Source organism: Oncorhynchus gorbuscha, linkage group LG06 (genome assembly GCF_021184085.1).
Source record: "Oncorhynchus gorbuscha isolate QuinsamMale2020 ecotype Even-year linkage group LG06, OgorEven_v1.0, whole genome shotgun sequence".
In the NCBI taxonomy this organism is placed as follows: domain Eukaryota; kingdom Metazoa; phylum Chordata; class Actinopteri; order Salmoniformes; family Salmonidae; genus Oncorhynchus; species Oncorhynchus gorbuscha.
In genome coordinates, this window is record NC_060178.1 from 61,897,671 (window position 1) to 61,925,526 (window position 27,856).

At 46.1% G+C, this 27,856-nt stretch overlaps 1 protein-coding gene across 7 annotated transcripts in view; it reads right to left on the reverse strand.

The window, feature by feature from the left end:
• Nucleotides 1–4,498: 4,498 nt before the first annotated feature.
• Nucleotides 4,499–27,856, reverse strand: part of LOC124038203 (inactive ubiquitin carboxyl-terminal hydrolase 54-like) — a 118,381-nt gene continuing 95,023 nt past the window's right edge. For 5 of the 7 annotated variants that reach the window (XM_046353757.1, XM_046353760.1, XM_046353758.1 and 2 more), the window contains 13 exons: nucleotides 27,031–27,199; nucleotides 26,570–26,749; nucleotides 24,899–25,075; nucleotides 23,874–24,468; nucleotides 23,597–23,730; nucleotides 21,836–21,997; nucleotides 21,091–21,210; nucleotides 19,004–19,205; nucleotides 17,189–18,162; nucleotides 16,926–17,047; nucleotides 9,331–9,462; nucleotides 8,088–8,319; nucleotides 4,499–7,751 (listed from right to left, as the gene is read on the reverse strand). In XM_046353757.1, coding sequence (XP_046209713.1) covers nucleotides 7,120–7,751; nucleotides 8,088–8,319; nucleotides 9,331–9,462; nucleotides 16,926–17,047; nucleotides 17,189–18,162; nucleotides 19,004–19,205; nucleotides 21,091–21,210; nucleotides 21,836–21,997; nucleotides 23,597–23,730; nucleotides 23,874–24,468; nucleotides 24,899–25,075; nucleotides 26,570–26,749; nucleotides 27,031–27,199 — 3,831 coding nt within the window. In that variant the 3' untranslated portion in view covers nucleotides 4,499–7,119. The remainder of the gene's footprint in view (nucleotides 7,752–8,087; nucleotides 8,320–9,330; nucleotides 9,463–16,925; nucleotides 17,048–17,188; nucleotides 18,163–19,003; nucleotides 19,206–21,090; nucleotides 21,211–21,835; nucleotides 21,998–23,596; nucleotides 23,731–23,873; nucleotides 24,469–24,898; nucleotides 25,076–26,569; nucleotides 26,750–27,030; nucleotides 27,200–27,856) is intronic. The other 2 variants (XM_046353761.1, XM_046353763.1) reach the window with 2 other exon arrangements.

Sequence of the window (27,856 nt, forward strand, 5' to 3'; positions counted from 1 at the left end):
CTTCAATGCCATACAACACTCCTTCCGTGGCCCCCAACTGCTCTTAAACGCTAGTAAAACTAAACGCATGCTCTTCAACCGATCGCTGCCTGCACCCGCCCACCCAACTCTCATCACTGTACGGTTCTGACTTAGAATATGTGCATGTCATCATGCACTAATAACATCATCATCATCATAATCATGCACTAATAACAGCGGCAGCATCATCAGCATGCACTAATATCAGCATCATCATCATGCACTAATAACAGCAGCATCATCATCATCATGCACTAATAACAGCGGCAGCATCATCAGCATGCACTAATAACATCATCATCATGCACTAATAACAGCATCATCATCAGCATGCACTAATAACAGCATCATCATCATCATGCACTGATAGATAACAGCATCATCATCATCATCATGCACTGATAACAGCATCATCATCATCATGCACTAATAACAACATCATCATCATGCACTAATAACAGCAGCATCATCATCATCATCATGCACTAATAACAACATCATCATCATGCACTAATAACAGCATCATCATCATGCACTGATAACAGCATCATCATCATGCACTAAAACAGCATCATCATCATGCACTAATAACAGCAGCATCATCATTATCATGTACTAATAACAGCAGCATAATCATGCACTAATAATAGCATCATCAGGTGGTACTGCTCCTCCTTCTCAATGGGACCCCCTCCACCCCAGTGGACTCAGGGCTTCAGCATGACTGGCATCTGACACAAACACCACGAGGGAGGCTGACTGTATCCTGACCCACTTGCCCCAGAACTGTTGGTGCACAGCTCTATTGGCCAATAAGCCTCACTGGGAGAGGGGAACATACTGTATCCCTAGAGTAACCTGCTTTTACACATCTTCAAAAGCGAAATGGGAGAGATGAAAGGGGCGATTCGGCATTTGGAAAAGCAACAAAGTGGTCACTCCACTCCACCAGCGAAGAAATGGCTCTAGAGAAATAAAACCCTCTCAAATTCATAGACAGAGCTGTGAAGATTGATGTACCAATGGAGGTACCAATCCTGATTTGACGACTGTTTTTGACTGGGTGTCACACCCTGACCTTAGTATTCTTTGTTTTCTTTTTTATTTTGGTTAGGTCAGGGTGTGACATGGGTGATGTAAGTGCTTTGTCTTCTCTAGTGGTTTTTGTATTTATGGGGCTGTACCCTTTCTAGGTATATTGTATGTCTATGGTTGCCTAGATTGGTTCTCAATTAGAGGCAGCTGTCTATCGTTGTCTCTGATTGGGAACCATATTTAGGCAGCCATATTCTGTGGGTACTTTGTGTGTGATTGTTTCCGTGTCTGTTTCACCACACGGTACTGTTTCGGTTATTCAAGGTCCGTTTATTGTTTTGTACAGTTTCGGTTTATTCATTAAAAACTATGGACACTTACCATGCTGCATTTTGGTCCGATCCCTGCTACACATCCTCTTCAGACGAAGAGGAGGAAATCAGCCGTGACACTGGGCTACAACAGATGACCTCTCTTTAACCTTTTTTATTTTACATGTGAACTTGCATTTCTAGGTTTATTATTTACAATGAAAATAAACTTTATGATTGAGGGTCTTTCTTTCGTCTAACACCCTGCTTCATCTGCCACCTTGCCTCAACTTAAACAATGGCTGATTAGCTGTGGAGGAGAACTTCTCTTAAATTGGTATGAAGAACTGATTTCAAGGAAATAGTGTTACCCGTATAGACAAGGTAAAAGGACAGGGTCACCATGGAGTCGAGCAAGAGAAGAAGGGCCCAGAGTGCAATCTGCAATGGCTCCCAAACGCCAATGTGGACCAACTAGTATTTACCAGGTGACCCTGGCATTTCAGGAGAGAAATGGCCTCCTTCAAGAAGATTACAGTTAAGCCTGAGAACCAACCCTCTCTATCATCCAGCTGACCCTAAATTAGTTATTCAAGGACACGTGGAGTTTTTCCGCCATAAAGTAGCTCACTCACATTTCTACACGAGAGCATGGTGGAGCAAATTCTTAATGAGGAGGTCCTCCTCGCGTATCTAAACACGTTTCTAGATGTCTAGCCACAAGCTTGAGGACTATGGTAGGACTACGGTATTATGAGGACTATGGTAGGACTACGTTATTATGAGGACTATGGTAGGACTACGGCATTATTTTTATTTATTTTTTATTTCACCTTTATTTAACCAGGTAGGCAAGTTGAGAACAAGTTCTCATTTACAATTGCGACCTGGCCAAGATAAAGCAAAGCAGTTCGACAGATACAACGACAGAGTTACACATGGAGTAAAACAAACATACAGCCAATAATACAGTATAAACAAGTCTATATACGATGTGAGCAAATGAGGTGAGAAGGGAGGTAAAGGCAAAAAAAGGCCATGGTGGCAAAGTAAATACAATATAGCAAGTAAAACACTGGAATGGTAGTTTTGCAATGGAAGAATGTGCAAAGTAGAAATAAAAATAATGGGGTGCAAAGGAGCTAAACTAATTAATTAATTAAATACAGTTGGGAAAGAGGTAGTTGTTTGGGCTAAATTATAGGTGGGTTATGTACAGGTGCAGTAATCTGTGAGCTGCTCTGACAGTTGGTGCTTAAAGCTAGTGAGGGAGATAGGTGTTTCCAGTTTCAGAGATTTTTGTAGTTCGTTCCAGTCATTGGCAGCAGAGAACTGGAAGGAGAACTGGAAGGAGAGGCCAAAGAAAGAATTGGTTTTGGGGGTGACTAGAGAGATATACCTGCTGGAGCGTGTGCTACAGGTGGGAGATGCTATGGTGACCAGCGAGCTGAGATAAGAGGGGACTTTACCTAGCGGGGTCTTGTAGATGATATGGAGCCAGTGGGTTTGGCGACGAGTATGAAGCGAGGGCCAGCCAACGAGAGCGTACAGGTCGCAATGGTGGGTAGTATATGGGGCTTTGGTGACAAAACGGATTGCACTGTGATTGACTGCATCCAATTTGTTGAGTAGGGTATTGGAGGATATTTTGTAAATGACATCGCCAAAGTCGAGGATTGGTAGGATGGTCAGTTTTACAAGGGTATGTTTGGCAGCACGGGTGAAGGATGCTTTGTTGCGAAATAGGAAGCCAATTATAGATTTAACTTTGGATTGGAGATGTTTGATATGGATCTGGAAGGAGAGTTTACAGTCTAACCAGACACCTAAGTATTTGTAGTTGTCCACGTATTCTAAGTCAGAGCCGTCCAGAGTAGTGATGTTGGACAGGCGGGTAGGTGCAGGTAGCGAGCATGCATTTAGTTTTACTTGTATTTAAGAGCAATTGGAGGCCACGGAAGGAGAGTTGTATGGCATTGAAGGCTGGAGGGTTGTTAACACAGTGTCCAAAGAAGGGCCAGAAGTATACAGAATGGTGTCGTCTGCGTAGAGGTGGATCAGAGACCAGCAGCAAGAGCGACCTCATTGATGTATACAGAGAAGAGAGTCGGTCCAAGAATTGAACCCTGTGGCACCCCCATAGAGACTGCTAGAGGTCTGGAAAGCAGACCCTCCGATTTGACGCACTGAACTCTATCAGAAGTAGTTGGTGAACCAGGCGAGGCAATCATTTGAGAAACCAAGGCTCTAGAGTCTGCCGATGAGGATGTGGTGATTGACAGAGTCGAAAGCCTTGGCCAGATCAATGAATACGGCTGCACAGTAATGTTTCTTATCGATGGCGGTTAAGATATCGTTTAGGACCTTGAGCGTGGCTGAGGTGCACCCATGACCAGCTCTGAAACCAGATTGCATAGCAGAGAAGGTATGGTGAGATTCGAAATGGTCGGTAATCTGTTTGTTGACTTGGCTTTCGAAGACCTTAGAAAGGCATGGTAGGATAGATATAGGTCTGTAGCAGTTTGGGTCAAGAGTGTCCTCCCCTTTGAAGAGGGGGATGAAGGACTATTATGAGGACTATGGTAGGACTACGGTATTATGAGGACTATGGTAGGACTACGGTATTATGAGGACTATGGTATTATGAGGACTATGGTAGGACTACGGTATTATGAGGACTACGGCAGGAGCTTTAGTGCATCAGATGTGCTCAATACTATGCTGCCGATGCACCTGGAGGAAGGAGGAGAGCAGAGTTGTGAGGACAAGGAACTGCCAAAGCTCTCAGAGCCAAATGTTGCAGTCATGCAAAAACTGCCATTCACACACGGACTGTTATCCGAGGTACCAGTCAGCTAGCGCTCAGTTAGATTTTCCTCCTATTGACCTTTTCCAAAATTCTCAAATTGGTGGTGCTTTAGGGGGTTTTACAAAGGGAGGAAGCAGGATGTTGTTGTACATTCCTTATCACCCTTACTGGCCACAAGCAGAAGCTGAAAATCATGACTTATGGTCAGTGAGTGTCTGGGAAGAACTCTTGGGTTTAGTTGTAACGTACAACTGCCTTAAATTAAAATGTTTAGTGCAAGGGATTAGAGCAGCATAGCAAAGTCACAAATAAACAGACAATCTTCATACTGTGCTCCTGTTTGGAGCAATTTATAACGACTTTATTGCAAAAATACAAGTTCCATCTGCTAGCACAGCATTTACAAACAAAGTCCAAAAATGGAAATCTGTCAACCCTTCCTTTATACTACTAAGAAAACCCATCGTCTTAAAATTTAAGGTCGAAGGCTATCATTATCTGTACACACAGTTACACTGTTCGGCTTTTGCAGTCTCTGTTGATTAGCATGTTAAAAAAATAAAATGGACAACATCAGTTACCTTCTGTTCTACTGACAATCCACGAGGGGGAAGTGTTGCTTAATGTACACAAACGAAGGATTCATTCCTTTTCATTAAAATGAGTCTCACTGAAGTGGTACTCTTTGGTTAAGTGTGTAACATTTCCGTTTCAGAGACTTGTTTGCCCTAAAGAAGAACAACACCACTCACACCTGATGAATTGCACAGCAGTTGTGCATCCTAAATTCTGCATTAACTATATGATTTTAGCAGTTGTTTTCTATCTTAAGACACTCAAAACCTTTCTTCCATAAGCTCCATTCTCTTCATATTCCCTCAGTCATATCTACAGTGTAGAAAAATAAGTGTAAAAATATTCCAAAACAAATCAGCAATATCGTAGAGAGCAACAAAACATAATTTTGTAATTTCCTTCATTTCAGATTGTAGATAACCTAAGTGTATTTTCTAAGGCTGTAGCTTTCTTTTCCTCACAAGTCAAAAAAAGCAACTTCACTCTAATTGGGACTCTAATGATCATCAGATCTAAAAATCTGCCTCAAAAAACGAGGCAAAGTTGGCTTTTGTTGTATTCCGGAGCTATAAATCAGCATGTTAGTAATGTCTGGGTTGAGATTTGAATTAGGAACATGAAACTAACCATCTCCAGCCATCGTGCATCACAAAAATAAAAGATCAAGAAAAATGGCTCTCGCATCAAGATTCTACTCCTAAGATTTCTTAAAAGCCATTGAATTGACCGTTTTATAATCAGTTCCTATTTTGTTCTCTGAAAAGTATCCTAAAATACAGATGTCTACACTGTCATTACGTTTTCTCTAAGACCGTAAACCTCTGTACTGTACCTCCTTAGCACTCAGGATCCCCATCGAACTTACACAAGTACAAAAATAGGCTAACATTGAGAGTCTCCGGTAACAACGGGAGAAATGGCAATAGAATTAAAACAGCAACCGATACAATTATCTTAACACTTCTGAAGTGCACTAAACGTGTGTTAAACGCAGTTAAGTAAATTCACTGCACTAAATCTCATATATACTTAATATATTGTACACTAAGCTCCGGGGTGACTCCCTCAGTCATAGATCTGCTGAACAACCATGCATAGCTGCAGGGCTGTGAAAAGCCTCAAGAGAAACGTCTAGGGTCTTTAGCCCACACACAGGCCCATTCTGCAAGAGGACTCTAGTCACCAGACAGTGCTAGCTAGTTGAGGGAATGCAAAGTACAGCAGGTCTATGGCAGAGCATATACAGGCTAGGCCTGTAGATTAGTGTGATCATCTAGACACTACTTACCCAGAGCGCGCTAAAAAATGATAAATAGAGTAATACAGTAAGTAAATAGCATCAGTATCCATTGAGGAGAGGGTGTCGTCTCTTTCTGTGCAGACAGAGATGGGTTGGTGTGAGAAAGCAGCCTTATGACACATCCATTCCACTCTCACACCTGTTAAAGGAGTTTTCATGACTGACAATAAAACGTGTACAACTTCCAACTGTACCTCTCACTCCGCCTTGGCCCTCATCCCCACCATGTAACTCAACTTCCATCTTCATTCTCCCGTCTGTAACAGGCTTCCTCAAACAATGGGTTCATTTGTGACCCCCGGGAACATCAGTGTAACCCTAAACTCCAGCTGTGTTGGGTGCCGATGTGTTTATGGGGTGTCCTAACCTCCCAGAAGCACAGTGCCTTAACGGCCATGTACTCTTATAAATCTTCACTGGCACAGCCAGAAGAGGATTGGCCACCCCTCAGAGCCTGGTTCCACTTAAGTTTTCTTCCTAGGTTCCTACCTCTCTAGGGAGTTTTTCTTTCCTTCTCACAACGTGCTTCTACATCTGCATTGCTTGCTCTTTGGGGTATTAGGCTGGGTTTCTGTATAAGCACTTTGTGACACTCTGCTGATGTAAAAAGGGCTTTATAAATACACTTGATTGACTGATTGAGTGCCTCTTGCCATCCACCTCAGTGGACACTACACAGCCCCACTTCTACACCAGCCTGGACTCTGTGACCTTCCGATGCTGGATCACATCATCTTTAAATAACCTTAGATGACGAGCAGCCATAAAGACTAAATATAAACTCTATAGAAATATACCAGTTTAAGGACCAGATATCGTGGTTGGACTGTCTGGTTAAAGAGGGTTGGGGTGGGATGGGGGGTTATACTATAGACATCAATTGATGGGAAACTAAAGGGCCACAATCTGCTAGAACAATGTGTCCCAAGATTGCTGTGAGCCTCCTTAACTGCATTCTACAACAGCAGAGTCTGACATCTAGGGCCCAATGGGGAACAGAGAGAAAAAGAGGGTGTGTGTGTGTTGGGAGTAAACTGGGTCCATTTGCTAGGTGATGGTGAGCTGGATCAGCTGGCAGGCCGGAAACGGGCCATGTAAACCCCACAGGACTGGCAGTAGTGACGGGATGGCTCGGTGGGCATCTGTTGGCACAGGGAACAGAGCTGGGCACTACCGGGGCCACGGGACGATGCCATCATACGGGGGTGGTCATGCCTCTGGGTGGGCTGATGGAGGGGGTGGGCATGCCGCATGGGCATGGACAGCGGTACAATCCTGTAGTCGGGGGTCCTCCAGTCATCATCCGGGGGTATGTCCAGGCGGAGGGGCTGGTTGGAGGTCTCGCTGGAAAGCCGGTGGTGGGCTGGGTGGTGTTGTGGTTGTAGACGGGAAGGTAGGGTTCCATTGGTCCTGCTGGATTGAGGAGGCTGCCTGTAGCCATTGATGGCGCCACCAGGGGGGGCAGAGTGGCGGGGGTAGGAGAGGGTGGCATAGCCCATGTCTGGGCGGCTGTAGTACCCAGGTCCCGGGTTGGGTCCTTCCCTGGGCCGGGGGAGAGAGGAGGACCAGGAAGGAGGTGTCCTGGGAGGTGCCCGCGGCAGCGTGCCGTAGCTCAGAGCAACACTGTGGTAGTTTTCACGGGAGAAAGCTTCACCCCGGTCAAACACAGCCAGAAACTGGTTTCCCTTCTGGTGATCTCCTGTGGGGGCAGAACATCGTTAGAAGAGGACGACCACAGTAGAGGCACACCGAGAAACTCACTGGACAATCAAAGTTCTGCTAATGTGTTCTTATCCTCCGTCGCATTGTTTTATGTCATATTCTACTGTTCTACCCCTACAAAACAAATATACTTCATTATTGCTAATGGCACATAAACCCCGTAGTATGACCAGACATACAGAGACAACGGGAGGTCGAACAGTCAAAGTGAGTGTTATGTGATCCACTTCCCATGGCTGGTAGGGCCAGCATGGTGCTGTGTTTAATGGTCTGATGACTGGAGGTGGTGGAGGTCAAGGAGGCTGATGGTTACCTGAGCTTCCCAGATAGGGCCCCGTGGAGGGGGGCCGTGCTGCCTGCTGAGGGGGGTGCTGGGGCAGTGCTGGGGGGCTGTAGTGGTGGTGGTTGTTGTGGAGGTATTGGTGTTGGGGTTCGGGTGGAGAGAGGTGGGTGGAGGAGGGAGGGGGGTGCAGGGAGGACGTGCTAGGATGACGTGCAGGGACTCGGGAGTCCGCATGCTTTGGCATCCTGGTAACTGGGGGCTCCTTTTTATTTTGTAAAAGTCCAGGGTGAGAGTGAGAGTGAGAGTGAGAGTGAGAGTGAGAGAGTGAGAGAGAGAGAGAGAGAGAGAGAGAGAGAGAGAGAGAGAGAGAGAGAGAGAGAGAGAGAGAGAGAGAGAGAGAGAGAGATCCACCACAAGGTGAGAATACCCAGCAGTTGTGAGGCAGGAGGGAGATGGGGATAAGAGGAAGACAGATGAGTTAAAACAGGTTGACAAGGGACCGCTGACCCACACTTCAGTGAAAACAACAGTCAGGAGTTCAATGGCAGTACAAACCTCACCATCTATTCATATAATGCAACAGTGCCATGTCTAGTGCTGTTTTTTGTTCTTAACAAAATCAGCTTCGAGCATTTTGCAGTGAAGATCACGCCACTAGGGGCTCTATCACAGCACAACATGGCAGTTGCATTATGTGAACACCAGATGGCATTATGAAACCATCACATTCACTGGGAGGGAGATGTGATGATGGTGATGAGGTACATTGATGGTACATGACATGATGATGTAATGATGCGCTCACCCAAGGTAACACAGACAGCACTGAGTGGGATTGACAGCTGTGGCCTTTCCCAGTCAGGAACTGAGGCTCACGTGTGAGCCTCTGTGTTTGTGTGTATGACATATGCACACTGTGTGTGAGTGAGTGAGTGAGTGAGTGAGTGAGTGAGTCAGAGAGAGAGAGACAGAGAGAGAGAGAGAGAGAGAGAGAGAGAGAGAGAGAGAGAGAGAGAGAGAGAGAGAGAGAGAGAGAGTGAGACAGAGAGAGAGAGAGAGAGAGAGAGAGAGAGAGAGAGAGAGAGTGAGAGACAGAGAGAGAGACAGAGAGAGAGAGAGAGAGAGTGAGTGAGACAGAGAGAGAGACAGAGAGAGAGAGAGAGAGAGACAGAGAGAGAGAGAGAGAGAGAGAGAGAGAGAGAGAGAGAGAGAGAGAGAGAGAGAGAGAGAGAGAGAGAGAGAGAGAGAGAGAGAGAGAGAGAGTGTGACTCACAAAGCTGCGGGAGGGGGTGAGGAGTTCGGGTCGGCCCCCTATGACGGTGCCACTCAGACTGCGGGCAATGCGGCGGAGGTTCTCAGCACTGTAGTTCTTGTCATCTCCCAGTGGTCGCTCACATGACCGAGGCTACAGGGACACAATAAACACATTGTGTCCAACACACTCCTACACACACACATGCACAACAGGGCTCAACATTCAGGGCTGCCCGCTGGCCTGGCATGTTCTGCTGAGCTCACCGGGCCAGTTAATCAAGCTTTCATACGGCTCGCTTGGGCTAGTACAGTTTCAAACTTCAAAACAGACAAATAATATTGTATATTTCATCCTTGACAATCTTCCCGACGTCAGACACTCCACACTTGCTTTCAATCAGCATTCGGTTTTCAAGCATGAATGTCAAACTCTCCCTCTCCGTCTCGAGTGACCTAGGCTACGTCCAGACTACTCGAGCCAGACCAATTTCAGCAGAGGCAGGAAGCCCGTCATCTCAGTCCTTAACCTGCTTTTCAGTCTTTGATAATACAAGGCATCCTACACAGCGATGTCACTATTAGCAAAGAAAGGTTTACATTGGCCTAGGACTACACTATGGAGCTGCTTGTCATTTATTTACACAGCTCACTTGTTGGCTAGATACAGGAAGAAATAACAGTGTATTAGGCATAAATAAATAAAATATAGGTGTGGGTTCAAAACATTCAAATTTGTGTCAAATAGCCTACGTATCCGATAAATAGCACATTAAGAAATGGATGTGGGATTCAGTCCAGTCAGGATCTGAATCAGAGCGTGCCAATCATGGTCCGTGCTATATGGATCCTGCCCCAGTGGTGATGGAAAGGGTTAAAGTTAGGGCTATGATTTGGGTCATGGTTAGGGTAAGGGGTAAGGGTAAGGGTAAGGGTTAAGGGTTAAGGGTTTGTCAGCTTGTCAGATGACATTGGGAAAAAATGTAAGCGCACAAACTAGGCTACGAGTGAAAGGGCGAACATGAAATAGTAATTATCATAGTAGAAAATAGACAGGGAAAAAGTAGAAAAAGTATCATAGTAGAAAATAGAGAGGGAGAACGAATAGAGAGACCGAAACAATGTTTCTTATCCGTGAAGTGCCTGGTAAAAAAAAGAGAAGCAGGACGATGGAGGATGAGCAAAAAGGAAAATGACAGGGAGAAAAAAAAGAGTGAGGAAATTTCAGCCTCTAACCACGTTTCCATCCACAGTTTTTATGGGTGTAAAGTCATACCATATTTACGGCAGTTGTAATGCAAACGGGAAGTTTCGGTACGATTTCATGAATGCCTAATGATAATTTGTTTGTTCGACATGACGGGGACCTATTTTTGTGTGCAGTAAAAATAATTCATGCCGAAAAATGGCAATGGGAATGCCTTTATGTGTAAATATTTATATAATAGGCCTAACTATCTTATTGACATAAGCTTGGATGATATGGTGTGTGGTCCTTCCACTATGACTCGGGAAACCATGCACATTATTAGGCTACAGATTAAATAAATTATGATGAACCTCACATGGTGCTCCTTTCCAATAACTACCGAGGGTCTTATTCTGGAAACATGACTGATGCTTGGTAGAGTTGAAAATGCGATGGAAACAATATACATTATTTTATTTTTTTTGTTCATGAAAAAGTGCGCGAAAAAGTACAATTTGTGTGCACGATCACGCACTGATTTTTGTACATTTGTTGGAAACACACCACTAGCTAGGTTTCCATACAATTTGAGACAGATTTTCACCTGCTTAAAACAATATCCACATTTTCCCACCAGAGATGTTTTCATCAAACGGACTTATTGTGGATAGAATTCTGTGCGTAATGATGTAGTGCACATTAAAATAACTTTTGCGGTTAAATTGGTATGTTCTGAATGAAAAACACAACTTGAAATGGGTTTCCATCACATTTTCTACGCAGCTGATGCTTCGTCACAAAAACGGCTGTGTTATCGGTGGCGTGTATTCATGGATACCAAAACGTTGACCAATAAAAAAAGACATAAACATAAAATAACTGATATTTTGTCTCAGAGGCTGAATGTATCTCACCGGAGAAAGCATCCAAGCCAGTGAAACAGCGTCCCTCTGTCTTTCTATGTGTAGGCCATCTATCTGTTGTTGTCTGGTCCAAACGAGTATGACATTGTTGTCGCCCGTAGCATTGAATGGAATGCAAGGGAAACAAGCGAGCATTTGGACTCCCTTGATAAAAAAGTATACCAAATTTGACAATCAGCGTTGAGCTAAACTGAGCGAGCTCAACTAAATGATCCTGACGCATCAAAAAAAGTGTCAAGGGAAGCCAGCTTGGATTTTGACGTCACTCCTATAATATCGCATTGAGAGCATACAGTGGGGCAAAAAAGTACTTCGTCAGCCACCAACTGTGCAAGTTCTCTCACTTAAAAAGATGAGAGAGGCCTGTAATTTGCATCATAGGTACACTTCAACTATGACAGAAAAAATGATTTAAAAAATCCAGAAAATCACATTGTAGGATTTTTAATGAATTTATTTGCGAATTATGGTGGAAAATATGTATTTGGTCACCTACAAACAAGCAAGATTTCTGGCTCTCACAGACCTGTAACTTCTTATTTAAGAGGCTCCTCTCTCCTCCACTCGTTGGTGGCTGACTAAATACTTTTTTGCACCACTGTATGTCATTGACAGAAACAACTTGAATTGTTGCATCTCGTTGTGTTGTCCTCTGGTGTTTAGCTAGCTAAAGTTATCCCTTTTCTAAATTAGCCATGGATGGAGATAGGGATTTGGACTTGTGGTTTTACTTAATTCTCCGTAATGCATTACTTATCTTCTCTAGGATAGGGCGCAGCATTTTGAATTTTGGATGAAAAGCATGCCCAAATTCAACTGCCTGCTACTCATCTCCAAAATATAAGATATGTATGTTACTAGTATATTTCGATAGAAAACACTCTGAAGTTTCTAAAACTATTTGAATCATGTCTGTGAGTATAACAGAATTTATGTAGCAGGATAAACCCCGAGGACAAACCATTCAGATTTTATTTTTGAGGTCACTCTCTTTTCAATTACTTTTCATTGGGAATCCAGATTTCTAAGGGACTTGCTTGCAATCTTTAGAAATTGGTTGAGGTTTTTCCTTTGTGTAATGAAGAAGTAGCCCTGTTCAAAACGAGGGTCACTTCATGTGTACTGTTTGATAGAGGCGCATGACCAGAAAGCTAGCGTCAGTTTGTTTTCTTCCTGTATTGAACACAGATCATTCAATTTCATTCAATCATCAATTTGATTGATTATTTACTTTAAAAAATACCTAAAGATGTATTACAAAAGTAGTTTGAAATGTTTTGGCAAAGTTTACAGGTATCTTTTGAGATATTTTGTAGTCATGTTGCGCAAGTTGGAAACAGTGTTTTTCTGGATCAAAAGCGCCAAATAAATGGACATTGTGGATATATATGGACAGAATTAATCGAACAAAAGGAATATTTGTGATGTTTATGGGACATATTGGAGTGCCAACAGAAGAAGCTCGTCAAAAGTAAGGCATGATTTATATTTTTATTTCTGTGTTTTGTGTCGCGCCTGCAGGGTTGAAATATGTTCTCTCTCTTTTGTTTACAGAGGTGCTATCCTCAGATAATAGCATTGTTTGCTTTCGCTGAAAGGCCTTTTTGAAATCTGACATGTTGGCTGGATTCACAATACGTGTAGCTTTAATTTGGTATCTTACATGTATGATTTCATGAAAGTTTGATTTTTATAGGAATTTATTTGAATTTGGCGCGCTGCATTTTCTCTGGCTTCTGGCGAAGTGGGACGCTACTGTCCCACATATCCCAGAGAGGTTAATTCTCCGTAATACATCATTTCGCCATTAATTAATACATTGTTGTGCCCCTGGTCTGAGAGGATGGAAGTTCAATATGTAGAATGCTACTGTTAACTAGCTAACGTTGCCCATGAATGGTAGTTAGGCTAGCGAGCAAGTATTTTAGCCTAAGCAGAGGTGATTTGATGATGTTGAAATGTTGAAGTTGAAATAGTGCTGGTTGAGGCAGACCATTATTTATTGGTGATCCTGCTCAAACAGTGACCACAATGTACCGAAATCATTAATTTTTCCAAATGCATACCGAGAAATCTGTGTATATTGTTACAGTCTCCCCTTCCGTCGACCTACAAGCCTCGGCCAATGCATGTAACTCCGCCCCCTGGTCTGACACCGAGGCTGACAGTGGGCCAACCTTCACTATTCCTCTGTCATCACACACAGCGTACCCCATTACTCTCTTCCCTTCTGTGGTCATGTAACTAGAGCCATCTGTATACAATACTTTTCCCGATTCCAATGCTGTCTCTTGCAAATCAGGCCTAGGTTTTGGAGTAATCTGATCTGGGTTACAGGTGTGCGATTCACCCTCCCCAGGCAACGGCATTAACGACGCAGGATTCAAAGCACCAATCTTATGAAATTGTAGATTTTCCCCAGTTAACGTTAACTCCCATTTTGTCCATCTGTGGTTTAAAATAAATAGTTGTTGCAAAATAAATCCTGTTTTTGCTTTGTCATTATGGGGTATTGTGTGAAGATTGATGAGGGGAAAAAACAATTTAATCAATTTTAGAATAATGTTGGAACGTAACAAAATGTGGAAAAAGTCAAGGGGTCTGAATACTTTCCGAAGGCACTGTACACTATTTATGATGGTGTATATCAACATCATCATCCCGGACACCCTAGACCCACTCCAATTTGTATACCGCCCCAACAGATCCACAGATGACGCAATCTCAATCGCACTCCACACTGCCCCTTCCCACCTGGACGAAAGGAACACCTATGTGAGAATGCTGTTCATTGACTACAGCTCAGCGTTCAACACCATAGTGCCAATTAAGTTCATCACTAAGCTAAGGACCCTTGGACTAAACACCTCTCTCTGCAACTGAATACTGGAATTCCTGACGGGCCGCCCACAGGTGGTTAGGGTAGGCAACAACACATCTGCCATGCTGATCCTCAACACGGGGGCTCCTGAAGGGTGCGTGCTTATTCCCCGCCTTTACTCCCTGTTCACCCACGGCTGCTTGGCCAAGCACGACTCCATAAAGTTTGCTGACGACACAACGGTGGTAGGCCTGATCACCGACAACGATGAGACAGCCTATAGGGAGGAGGTCAGAGACCTGGCAGTGCCAGGACAATAACCTCTCCCTCAACATGAGCAAGACAAAGGAGATGATTGTGGACTACAGGAAAAGGAGGGCCCAATCATGCCCCCATTCATATCGATGTGGCTGTAGTGGAGTGGGTCGAGAGTTTCAAGTTCCTTGGTATTTTTTAAATATTTATTTATTTATTACCTTTATTTAACTAGGCAAATCAGTTAAGAACAAATTCTTATTTTCAATGACGGCCTAGGAACAGTTGATTAACTGCCTGTTCAGGGGCAGAATGACAGATTTGTACCCTGGCAGCTCTGGGATTTGCAACCTTTCGGTTACTAGTCCAATGCTCTAACCACTAGGCTACCCTCCTGCTCCAGGTATCTACATCACAACAAACTATCATGGTCCAAACACACCAAGAAAGTCGTTTAGCTGGCACAACAATGCCTTTTCCACCTCAGGACACTGAAAAGATTTGTCATGGGTCCCCAGATGGAGAGCATCCTGACCGATTGCATCACCGCCTGGTATAACTGCTCGGCATCCGACCGTAAGGCACTACAGAGGGTAGTGCGTACAGCCCAGTAAATCACTATGGCCAAGCTTCCTGCCATTCAGGACCTATATAATAGTCTCAGAGGAAGGACCCCAAAAATGTCAAAGACTCCAGTCATAGACTGTTTTCTCTGCTACCATGCGGCAAGCGGTACCAGAGCACCAAATCTAGGTCCAAGAGGCTCCTCAACAGCTTCTACCCCCAAGCCATAAGACTGCTGAACAATGAATCAAATTGCCACCCACACTATTTACATTGACCCCCTCCCCAGTGTTTTTACACCGCTGCTACTAGCTGTTTATTATCTATGCATAGTCCCTTTACCCCTACCTACATGTACAAATGACCTCGACTAACCTGTACCCCCCGCACACTGACTCGGTATCGGTAACCCCTGTATATAACCTCGTTATTGTTATTTTATTGTGTAACATTTTATTATATTTTTTACTTATGTTTATTTAGTAAATATTTTCTTAACTCTATTTCTTGAACTGCATTGTTGGTTAAGGGCTTGTAAGTAAGCATTTTACGGTAATTCCTGTTGTATTCGGCACGTGACAAATAAAATATGATTTGATTCGATAAAAGTCACCTAGTCGGGCTTCCCGAGTGGCGTAGTTGTCTAAGCCACTGCATCGCAGTGCTAGCTGTGCCACTAGAGATTCTGGGTTCGAGGCTCTGTCGCAGCTAGCCGTGACCGGGAGACCCATGGGGCGGTCCAGCGTCACCCGGGTTTGGCCAGCAGGGATGTCCTTGTCCATTTGCGCACTAGCGACTCCTGTGGTGGGCCCGGGTGCAGTGCACGTTGTGAGAGAAAGAGGTAAAGAAAATATATATAAATATATTTTTTAAAGTCACCAGTTTCCCCATTAGCCAGTAATCTCACAATGGCCATCAGCACAGCTGTCTGCGAAAGGGGATTGTCCTGCGTGTCAAGTATCACAACCGACTGGAGTTCCTCACTGGCGACAACTCAGCTCAGCCGCATCATCACAATTGATGGACCAGACCTTGATGAATTCAATGCAGAGCAAGTTGTTCTGAGGTGGTGGGGATCTGGGTCTGCCAGCTAGATGCCCAGGGTTCACTGCTTGGGGAGGAAGACAGAACTAACCAACAGAAGAGGCTCTGGAGAGAGAGCTTGAGGAGTTTGAGACGACTGGGGGGAGGAAAGTAAGCTTGGGGGGGGGGGGGAGCTATCAAATTCACACAATAACATGCTTTTCACAAAAATATTCCTTTTAACAAAATGTTATTACAGTGTCTTTTTGTCAGTTATCACAGGGCATCATGTTGAGTCCGAGTCATCCTCTGACAAAACAAGACTGCAATCTGACCTCCATTCAATGATAATCAGAGCCCAGCATCCAATCAAAACAGTTATGAATATGCATTTTTGTTATGCTGCATCACCACACCAATACAATATGGGCCAGTGGTTACAATGTTGGAGCCAGTAACCTTGAAAAGCCACTGACCCGGTGTGCCACTGGCAAATTTACCTGAATGTCAAGCCCTGCAAAAAAACATGCATGTACAGACACAGGGACTGACGCAAACACACGCCAGTCCGCCCACACACGTCACTCAGATACAACCTTCACACATCAGCACCAAATCACCAAGCAGCCTCAACACACACAGCTTGGAACATGCATCACCACACACAGCCCTGAAACTCACAATCAGCCACATGTAGGACAATGAACACACACACACACACACACACACACACACACACACACACACACACACACACACACACACACACACACACACACACACACACACACACACACACACACACACACACACACACACACACACACCCCGTGGATGCCAACCTTGTTGTGTTGTGTGGGGCTGCTGGTGTAGCCTGGCGTTCTGTAAGCATATCTCTCTAACTCGGCTGTGGGAGTCTTGGAGCGGCCAGGTGCAGTCAGCCCAGACAACAGCTTTCTAGCCGCTGCAGATACAACACAGAGACACAGTATTAGTCATGGACAGCTCTCACCCACTTACATTTTTATCCCTCATCATATCGAGCTTGTTTTTATTTTTATTTTTACAGTTGTACCATACATCACTGGTCAGTGAGTATACTTACGTTGCTTGTTGGCAGTGGGCTGGGGGCTAACTGCGCTTGGGGCCCGGGGCAGGCTGGTGGCCTGAAGGCTCGCCTGGTACAGAGAGTCTAGCTCTGACAGCTCCTCACAGGGTGACCCAACCACCGCCTGGGAGTTGTAGTAGCGGGTCACATTCTCTGCCCAGCGCTCCACTGGCATGGCGGCACCTGGCCTGCAGTTCCCAGACGCTGGGGAAGGGGTCCACCCTGGTCTGATGGGGGTGGAAGGTGGGCAGTGGGAGTCTGTAGGAGGGGCGTAGAAGGGGGAGTCGAAGGCGGCCGGCTGTTCCAGGCTCCAGCCGGACCAGTTATGGGTGGGAGGGGGAGGAGGAGGGCCGAGCCTAGAGGTGTTGGAGGAGATGGGGACAGGGGAGCTGTGGTTCTGATGGGCTGGAGGAGGCTGAGAGGGGCCCAGGGCTGGCCGTCTGGAATAGGCATCCTCCATGTTGGTGTCGCTCCTTTTCTCTGAGGTGTGGCTGACTGGAGAGGGTGTCCTGGAGTGCGGGCGTGGGGTGGGCAGAGTCTGGGTTGGGGGGTTACTGTTCCAGTGTGAGGGTGCAGCTGGCTGGTGGTTGGGCAGGGCTGGAGTCTGGTCATGGCCTCCCTCAGTAAAGCTCTCGTCCCGGCCATTCACACACAGGGCAGGCAGGGACACGGTAGCGTGCATGTGGAGGGGTCTCACATGAGTACAAGAGTTATCTAGCACGCCTGACATCTCCAGTCCTTCCTGGCGCCCCCACGCCTCCGCCATGAACCCCCCCGTGGGTGACCCTATGTGAGGGCTCGGGGGCATAGCGACAGGGGGGTGGCTCAGGGGCTCAAGGAGCGAGTTTGTGCTGGATGGGAGGGGCTTAACGTAGAGAGGAGAAGGCGTGTTTCTGGTGGCTTCCGGGATTGCTTGTGGTTGGTCCTCCTGGGCGTCTGTCAACAGTATTTGGATTGGGACAGGCTGTTCACTAGGAAGGAGGAGGAAAGAGGCTCATGTTATGGGCTGGTTAGTGATTGATGGCGAGGCATCTCTCCCATTTCTTTGCTCTGAAACAGAGGAGGATTTTATATTGTTTACAATACATTACTAAATACTACTTTTTATACTATACACATGTTCTAGGTCTAAAATGTTAGTTGGTGTGTGTGTGTGCGCATGTCAGTGTGCCCATGGGAGTCCGTGTGTGCGGGTATGTGAGTTGACTGTGCATGCGTGCGAGTTAGTGTGTGTGTGTGTGATGTTCCTGTAACAGATGGACATTTTCAAGCTTTGGCACAGGTGAGCCACGGGGGTGGCTCAGAACCGGACCCCTGGAAGAGGCACTCGTGTCTGTGGACCCCCTAGGACCAGGACTCACAGCAACCTCCACAATAACTAAAGAGTAAACACCCGCACACACAACTCTCCAATCAACACAGCAGCACGAGCTACACTGAATAAGAGACGGCATTAGCAAATATTTGAAAACCTTAAAACAGGGTAAAATTGTGTGTTTGGAAAAAATGATGCTGTATTAATGGTTAGATGTAGGAATCAGATTAGCACACATAGACCTACTGTAAAGAATCTAGGTTAAAGAAAACAAAACAGCATTTCTCCCTTTGTCTGTATGGACATTGAACACATACTTACAAATCAATGGTGTCTTTCCTAAACTACCTGCAAAGCATGTTGCATGTTAAAGAATAAACCAGGACTGTGTGATCCCTTGTTCCACTCCTTCCAGAGTCACATGATGAGCTCAGCCACAGGTGAGGTCAGGTGGGGGATGGGAGTCACAGGACACAGACAGGAGACAGTGCTGGTACCTGGGGGGGCCCTGGGGAGAGGGACAGGGCTGATCCTGCTTCTCTGTCTGCTCCTGATCCTGTTGCTGGGGTCTGTCTTCCTGCTGCTGCATGCGCTGCTGCAGGCCCCGCGCTCTCCTCATGCACTTTTGCAGCCGGGCCTCAGCCACTGTCCTGCTATGGGTGTTAGCGCCACCCTCATGCATGGGAAGCCCGAGTTTAGCTACAGGGTGAAAAAAAAGGGAAGGAAAGCAGAAAAGAAAAAAATATAGAAAAATGCATAAAATAAAGAGCTGCGTTATGGGGATGCATGCAAAAACACTTGGCACAAAGTCAAATCATAGGATTAGACTGTTGAAATAATGACGTGGGTTTTGGGGTGGGGGAGGACGCAAACAGGCACCACGCTTGGTGAGTAAAATGGATGTGTGTGTGTTGTAAATTAAAATGGACACAGGCTGATGATACACACGGGGGAAATTAAGATCCACAGTGACGCCTTACAAAATATTCTGTTCATTCGGCAAATGGTTAAATCATATAGAATAACGTTAAATTAATCAAATCAAAGTGAACTGTGTTAAGGAAAAACAATTCAATGGATAGTTTTAAGCTGAGCACTTCCCTAGGCGCAATATATCCAAGAAGACTGAGAATAAAATAATGGCTGTTCCTCTGTATTTCGACTCATATCACGGCGGCTGAACTGAGAAATATAGCGGCTATTTTTAAAACACTTTGTCTTGGTTAGCGGGCGAAATATCTTTAGTTCAGACGTTTTTAGTAATCGACTTGACTTGCTGTAGATCTTAAATGGAGAAATGGAGGAATGGGCTTTGTGAGACGAGGGGGTAGTGGGGTGCCAGACAAGGGTAATTGTGTGTGTGTGTGGGTGTGTGTGTGTGTGTGTGTGTGGGTGTGAGCATTCCTCAGTGGACGAGTCAGGAGATACAAACACACATTCAAGACGCTCACGACAGAGACAGTGAAACTGTGAAAGTCACATCGAAACACAGAGACATTAGGAAATGACGACAAACACAGACAGAGAGACCACAATAACAACAGACTCACTGCCATGTTGACCTAACAGACCCAGGCCACATTTTCCTAAATGAGCCCTGGGAAGACTTGGTTGTCATAGAGCTGGGTTCCCCACCCTGACCCCTCCCACTCTGTGCTACCAGGCAGGATAATAACCACGGTGATGGGTAAACATCCCTTGTTTCATTATCATCAGACAGGGATGGTTGGTAGGCAGAGGGCTGCTGACCTTATCAGCCGCCCCAAACTTGTGTTTAGACAGACTAAATTGTCTCTTCCCATAGTCATTACTCATTCAAGACTGCTCCTGCTCATGTTTGCGGGGGGGGGTATTTTAGGTTCAGGACTCTAGTTGTAAGTCTGACTGGACAGAAAGCACAAATGTCAAGATATTTGTTGCGGGCACTAAAAGGGTTTTGCTAGGAGACGATAGAGCACCGTGTTGCACGCGCATTGCAGCCAATACCATAAAGTGGCATAAAGTTGCACTCCAGTCTCATTTTCACCTCATTTACTTAACAAAAGGCACATCTCAACAGGTGGTCCAGGTAGGTTATGACACAAGTGGTGGGGTGGACCTTCCCTCTTTTGTTCTCTATTGCTCCTCAAGCAAAGGGCGAGGCCGGTGAAATCACAACTTCCCATCAGACCAACTCCTTGAATGCCCTACTCCTTGAACTTTGCAGTCGTGTCTACCCTTTAGAGTGTGTACTTTACTGTATTTATACTTGGGATATCGCTTTTCAACAGTAAAAAATATTTGTTTAATCGCTGGAGGTCATCTTTAGTCTTTTGGGTATAGATAGTCAGATGACTGGTTCAAACCAAGTGACTCTGTGGCCTGAAAGTGGGTCTTTGTCATATAGGAACCTCCAGTCCACACCAAAGGTCAAATGACCACACCCTTCTGGCAGCATAGCTGTCTTATGCACAATAGTGGTAAGGACTACAGGTGAAACCAACAGAGACACACATGGACAGACACACAGGTAGGTAGGTGGTGGTATGGTGTCCTAGCTGGTGGGCTGGCAGCAGGCACAGGGAGGTAGGTCAGGGCTACTTACATACAGCTTCATTAACCACAGACAGAGCAGCGGCCACCTCGCCAGCCTGCTCCAGTCGCAGGGACTGGTCTAGCAGTAGCTCAGCGTCCGACACGCAGCGTTCATAGCCGTCCCCTTTGCCTAAGAAACACAGATATGCACACACACCAAAAGCAAAGCTTTTTAAAACAAAAAAGATATTTAAAACAAAAAAGGCACACTGAGGGGGGGGGGGTCGAGTTAATGATATGTCTTTGCAACCCTTTGAAGATGGAGGACTTATTGTTCACTTCAGAATCGCAGCAGGATCGCCTGACCTAAATCCGTGTACAAGCCCCACTAGTTCAATCCGATTTCTCTCCACTACAAAACGCATTCAACATTCAAACTCGCTTTTGAACCCTTCTACGCTGTGACTGGGCCACTGGCCAGTCACACATTCTAACCATCTGAATGAGGAAACTTCCAATTGTGTGGGTGGGGGAACAATGCTCGTTTTTGTTAGACAACAGCAGTCCCATTTAGTCAGCCCACTCAGGGTGCTTTCAACATGGAGCACTCAGACACCTGCTACATAAAGAGACACACACCCAAACCCAGGCGGTGTGGGGCAGGGCTGCCTCCGGAGAACAACTGATGCAGCTCCCTGTTCTCTTCTGATTTTCACATGCTGTACTACAGTGGTCACCAACCCTGTTACTCATGGGCTTCAGAGTGGAACTCCTCTAGCTGAGCAACCAAGCTGGGGTTGGGTCTGGGGCCTTACCCTGGTTCTGTAGCTGGTCCAGGTCCATGAACTTGCTGGGTCTGGGGTTGAACCCCAAGGCGGCCTCCTTTTCCTTCTCCTTCCTCCTCTGTAACTCCTGCTCCCTCGCTCGCCTGGCCACCTCCTCCTGCAGCTCGTCTAGTTCGCTGCGGCCTTCTCCCGCTGTGTGACACAAACACACGCGTTAATATCGTAGCTTTCTATAATGGGCCCAGTTCAATAGCCTGACAAGACAAGGCAGGGGGAAGAGGTGTGAGGAGTGAGAGTGTGTACACGTCATCACACTTTGAGCACACAAGAGATACAGAGATGAATTAACATAAACCATCTGCTCAGAGTTCATAATGAATATACAGTGCATTTGGAAAATATTCAGACCCCTTGACATTTTCCACATTTTGTTACGTTACAGCCTTATTCTAAAATTGATTCAATGTTTTTTTCCCCCTACATCAATCAACACACAATACCCCATAATGACAAAGCAAAAACAGGTTTTTAGAAATGGACAAATTGAATAAAAAACACAGAAATCTTACATATTACAATTACTCAGTACTTTGTTGAAGCACCTTTGGCAGCGATTACAGCCTCAAGTCTTCTTGGGTACAACGATACAAGCTTGGCACACCTGTATTTGGGGAGTTTCTCTCCTTTAATCTCTGCAGATCCTCTCAAGCTCTGTCAGGTTGGATGGGGAGCGACTCTGCACGGCTATTGTCAGGTCTCTCCAGAGATATTCGACCGGGTTCAATTCCAGGCTCTAGCTGAGCCACTCAAGGACATTCAGAGACTTGTCCCGAAGCCACTCCGGCATGGTCTTGGCTGTGTGCTTAGGGTCGTTGTCCTGTTGGAAGATGAACCTTCGCCCCAGTCTGAGGTCCTGAGCGCTCTGGAGCAGGTTTTCATCAAAGATCTCTCTGTACTTTACTCTGTTCATCTTTCCCTTGATCCTGACTAGTCTCCCAGTACCTGCAGCTGAAATAAAATCCCCACAGCATGATGCTTCACTGTAGGGATGGTGCCAGGTTTCCTCCAGATGTGACGCTTGGCATTCAGACCAAAGAGTTCCATCTTGATTTCATCAGACCGGAGAATCTTGTTTCTCATGGTCTGAGTCCTTTAGGTGCCTTTTGGCAAACTCGAAGTGGGTTGTCATGTGCCTTTTACTGAGGAATGGCTTTCGTCTGGCCACTCTACCATAAAGGACTGATTGGTGGAGTACTGCAAGGATGGTTGTTCTTCTGGAAGGTTCTCCCATCTCCACAGAGAAACTCTGGAGCTCTGTCAGAGCTCATGGCTTGGATTTTCCTCTGCAATGGACTGTCAACTGTGGGACATTGTCTATACAGACAGGTTTGTGCCTTTCCAAATCATGTCCAATCAATTGAATTTACTACAGGTGGACTCCAATCAAAATGTAGAAACATCTCAAGGATGATCAATGGAAACAGGATGCACCTGAGCTCAATTTCATAGCAAAAGGTCTGAAAACTTATGTAAATAAGGAATTTCTGTTTTATATTTGTAATAAATGAGCAAACATTTCTAAAAACCTGTTTCGCTTTGTCATTATTGAAGTATTGTGTAGATTGATGAGGGAAAAAATAATTTAATCCATTTTAGAATGAGGCTGTATCAAAAGTGGAAAAGGAGAAGTGTGAATGCACTGTATACACCCCAAAACAGACACAACACCTAAAAAGACACTTTCCCACAGACATTGTGGGAAACTCACTCACACACGGACTCAAGACCTACCCAGGCTTATGTGGCTGTTGCCCCTGCATGAAGCCTTGACGTCCTGCAGGAGAGCACTGCTGCTCTTAGACTTGGGCACGGTGCGCCATGATGGACCTGAGCTGGAGCCGGAAGGCTTCTTCAGACCGGTGTCCCTGAGAGAGACAGACAGAGAAGTCAGTCATACAATACACAGTTCATCATGTAGCTATCCGTATTTGTGAGTCTAGCCTTTTCGGATATGTGAGTTACTATCATCTAGAATCTTTCCTAGCAGTTTGTATATACTCTACTGTACCTATGTGTATTAGCAGCATTGGGTCCCTCGCTGAGAGGCATGTCCAGGCTAACAGGACTGTTACTGTTCCTCTCGCTGCTCTCATAGCCACTCTCCATCCTCTGGATGAGCCTGGGGGGCTGCTGCTCCGTGTTATGGCCCCTGGGGGTCGGCAGGGTCCAGGAGGAGGCCATATTACCAAAGGGCCCCTGTCCTTGTCCAGTGGCTGACCCTGTGGGGCCCTCGGCTGGGGCCCCACTGTCTTCAGGCAGAGTGGCCCCTAGGGGACTATACCCAGCCTGTCTACGTCTCTCCCTACTGAAGATACTGTCTATATTGAGGGCCTCTCTCCGGGGCCTCCAAGCCGGTCTGTATCGTCCGCCGGAGGAGCTGGACTTGGACTCACTGCTGGTGCTGTCGGCCTCCCAGTCTCTGGCCTTGGTGGTGGCCCCTGACTCTGCCCCTAGACCCCCAAGGGCCCCGGAGCCCAAAGAGGAGGCGGAGTGGGGGCGACTGTGGATGATGTTGCTCATGGTCTCCTTGAAATCCCTCAGTCGACTGGAGGAGGAGGACTTGGGTGCGGTGCGAGGTGCTTGTTGCTCCTTCAGAGTCTCCCCTATAGAAGCCATGGAGACAGGAGAGAGGAGGGAGATGGAGGGAGGGAGCCAGATAGAGAGTGGGAGATAAATACATTAGTGGTGTGATGTCATGTGTTGATGGGGAGGGGTGGAAAAAGCAAAAAAATAATAGGATGAAAGTGCAACGAGAGTGACAACATTGGTGATAACGGCTAACTGGACAGGACAAGAGAAAAATGGTAAGATACAAGATACCCTACTCCTGTACCTGATCTTCTGTAAAACCCAAATACTATGAACTACCTGCGAAAGACTAGAGGCACTGATTCTGATGAGCTCTAAGCTGCTAGATACAGTATAGTCTCCTGAGTCATCATGCTCTTCCGTCATAGGTCACTTGTTCCCTGGCTCTGCCGTGTGATTGGTCCCTAGTCTTTTGGCTCTGCCGTGTGATTGGTTCCTTCGTACCCTCGCTGTGGTAACCTGCCGACGAGGCTTCGTCAGTCTTAGAGCCCCGGCTCTTCTCCTCAAGTCGCCTCGGACGACTAGAGCTCCGCTTCCTGTCACTGGCCCCGCCCTTCCTGTCCACTGTTCCGCCTTTCCTCAGAGAGTGGCACTGCACTGGCCCACTGTCCGTCACTTGGCCTTAGGGAGGAGATTTCTTTTATGACCGTTTACATGGTTACGACATGTGAAAATGATGACACATAATTCATGATGAACATGATTGGGTAATGGCTGTGGCTTTAACCCTCTGTACAGTACATACAAATCTGTCTAGAGTATGTTTGGGTGAGCAATACATGCTTAAACCTAAGTAGTTGCACGTGTGCATACATGCAAGGTAAAAGCATTAATTAATACACAGTTTAGTCTGTGTATATAAGAGGAGGCTGGTGGGAGGAGCTATAGGAGGACGGGCTCATTGTAATGGCTGGAATGGATTCAATGGAACGTGGTTTCCATGTGTTTGATACCGTTCCAATCTACCACTCCAGTCTTTACAATGAGCCCATCCTCCTACAGCTCCTCCCACCAGCCTCTTTTGGTGCATAGGCTTGGGAGTATACTCTGTGTGTGTGTGTCAGTGTGTGTGTATGCGTGCAAGCATGCGCCTGCGTGCATGTATGTGACTGTGTGTGTCTGTGCATACTTATGTGTTTGAGTGAGCTACAGACCATATTCATGTTTGTTTGTGCATATATATCTACCCTGTCTGTGTGTGTGCATATATATCTACCCTGTCTGTGTGTGTGCATTATATCTACCCCTTCTGTGTGTGTGCATATATCTACCCCGTCTGTGTGTGTGCATATATCTACCCCGACTGTGTGTGTGCATATATATCTACGCCGTCTCTGTGTGTGCATATATATCTACCCCGACTGTGTGTGTGCATATATATCTACCCTCTCTGTGTGTGTGCATATATATCTAACCTGTCTGTGTGTGTGCATATATATCGACCCTGTCTGTGTGTGTGCATATATATCTACCCTGTCTGTGTGTGTGCATATATATCTACCCTGTCTGTGTGAGTGTGCATTATATCTACCTTGTCTGTGTGTGTGTGCATTATATCTACCCTGTCTGTGTGTGTGTGTGCATTATATCTACCCTGTCTGTGTGTGTGTGCATATATATCTACCCTGTCTGTGTGTGTGCATATATATCTACCCTGTCAGTGTGTGTGCATATATATCTACCCTGCCAGTGTGTGTGTGCATATATATCTACCCTGTTTGTGTATGTGCATATATATCTACCCTGTCTGTGTATGTGTGCATATATATCTACCCTGTCTGTGTGTGTGCATATATATCTACCCTGTCTGTGTGTGTGTGCATTATATCTACCCTGTCAGTGTGTGTGCATATATATCTACCCTGTCTGTGTGTGTGCATATATATCTACCCTGTCTGTGTTTGTGTGTGCATTATATCTACCCTGTCAGTGTGTGTGCATATATATCTACCCTCTCTGTGCGTGTGTGCATTATATCTACCCTGTCTGTGTGTGTGCACATATATCTACCCTGTCTGTGTGTGTGCATATATATCTACCCTGTCTGTGTGTGTGCATATATATCTACCCTGTCTGTGTGTGTGCATGCTATTCCTGAACTCCTCCTCCTACTACCTGTGGTCTCCAGGCTGCTGCGGGAGGCTGTGTCGTTGTCTGGGTTACAGATGACGGTTCCCTGGGAATCGGAGGAGAAGTGGCTGGCCATGGACTCATGGTGAGAGTGGGAATGCTTGTAGGAGTAACTGTCTGTCGACGAGTCGGTGCGCGTGTCACTGGAGATGGACGGCTCGCGGCCTGAAGACAACAGCATGACAGCGGAACAGATGCAGACAGCCATCAGAGATAACAACGGGAACACACAAGCCAGGACTTAATCAGAACAGTACAGAGAGCAGGAAACAACCGCTTCAAGAAGGAGAAACACGTGGTGTATAAATTGCATTTGTTGTACTTTAACTACTAGTTCCATTTGAAAGAAGAAGGGAAAAAAATACTATTTGAACACAGGTGTGGTAATGCAACAGCCATTCTGTGCGTGTAGCAAGTGATCTTGTGTGACGCGAGGCGTCTCGTACCCGAGTCCTCGCTGTCGTAGTAGGACCTGTTGAAGTGGTGCAGGTCCAGGCGGGAGGGCAGGTCCTGCACTGACACGGGCGTCCCCCGGGGGTCAGCGTAGAGCAGTAGCAGGGGCTGGTAGTGGCCCTTGATGCACCGAGACACCACGTCCTTCCACTTGGGCCCGATCTGCCGGGAAGAGAGGAAACTATGTCACGACTTTCCAGGAAACAAAAAAAAAAAGGCGTTAGACCTGCGCATTCAGGCCCATCCCTGAAGTGAAATATCAAACTTTTCAGGAAGAGTCAAACAGACACCCAGAAAAGTACACACAGAGCGAAGCGAGTGAGCTCAAAAAAGAATGCGAGTTAGTCAAGACCACAGTTACAGTACAATAGCTACGGCTAACATTAACACGACTCTGTAAGCGCCAGAGGGGCCATTTTCCAACCCCTCTTACCCCAACCTGGTTTTCCCGAATGCACAACGAACGCTCTGCCCTCGCTCAGCACAGGAATCTGTGACAGGAAGTCCCGATAGCCCTATCATATCAGAAAAGTGTGTGTGTGTGTGTGTGTATGCGTATGAGTTTGAAAGCGCAAATGTGTGCGTGGGTCTACAGAGGTGGCCGCTTTGCTCTAGCTCTCTATTGGCCACGCCCTCCTGTCCAGCTGGCCAGATAAACAATAGAGGGATATCCTTGTTTTCAGGCCACTTTTGTCCAAACCCTCACTGGCTCACGTGCTGGCTTTACACAGACAGACAGAGACAGAGAGAGACAGAGAGAGACAGAGAGAGAGAGAGAAAAGCTGCTTTGTATGCCACTGCCCAGGAGTGAACGTACAG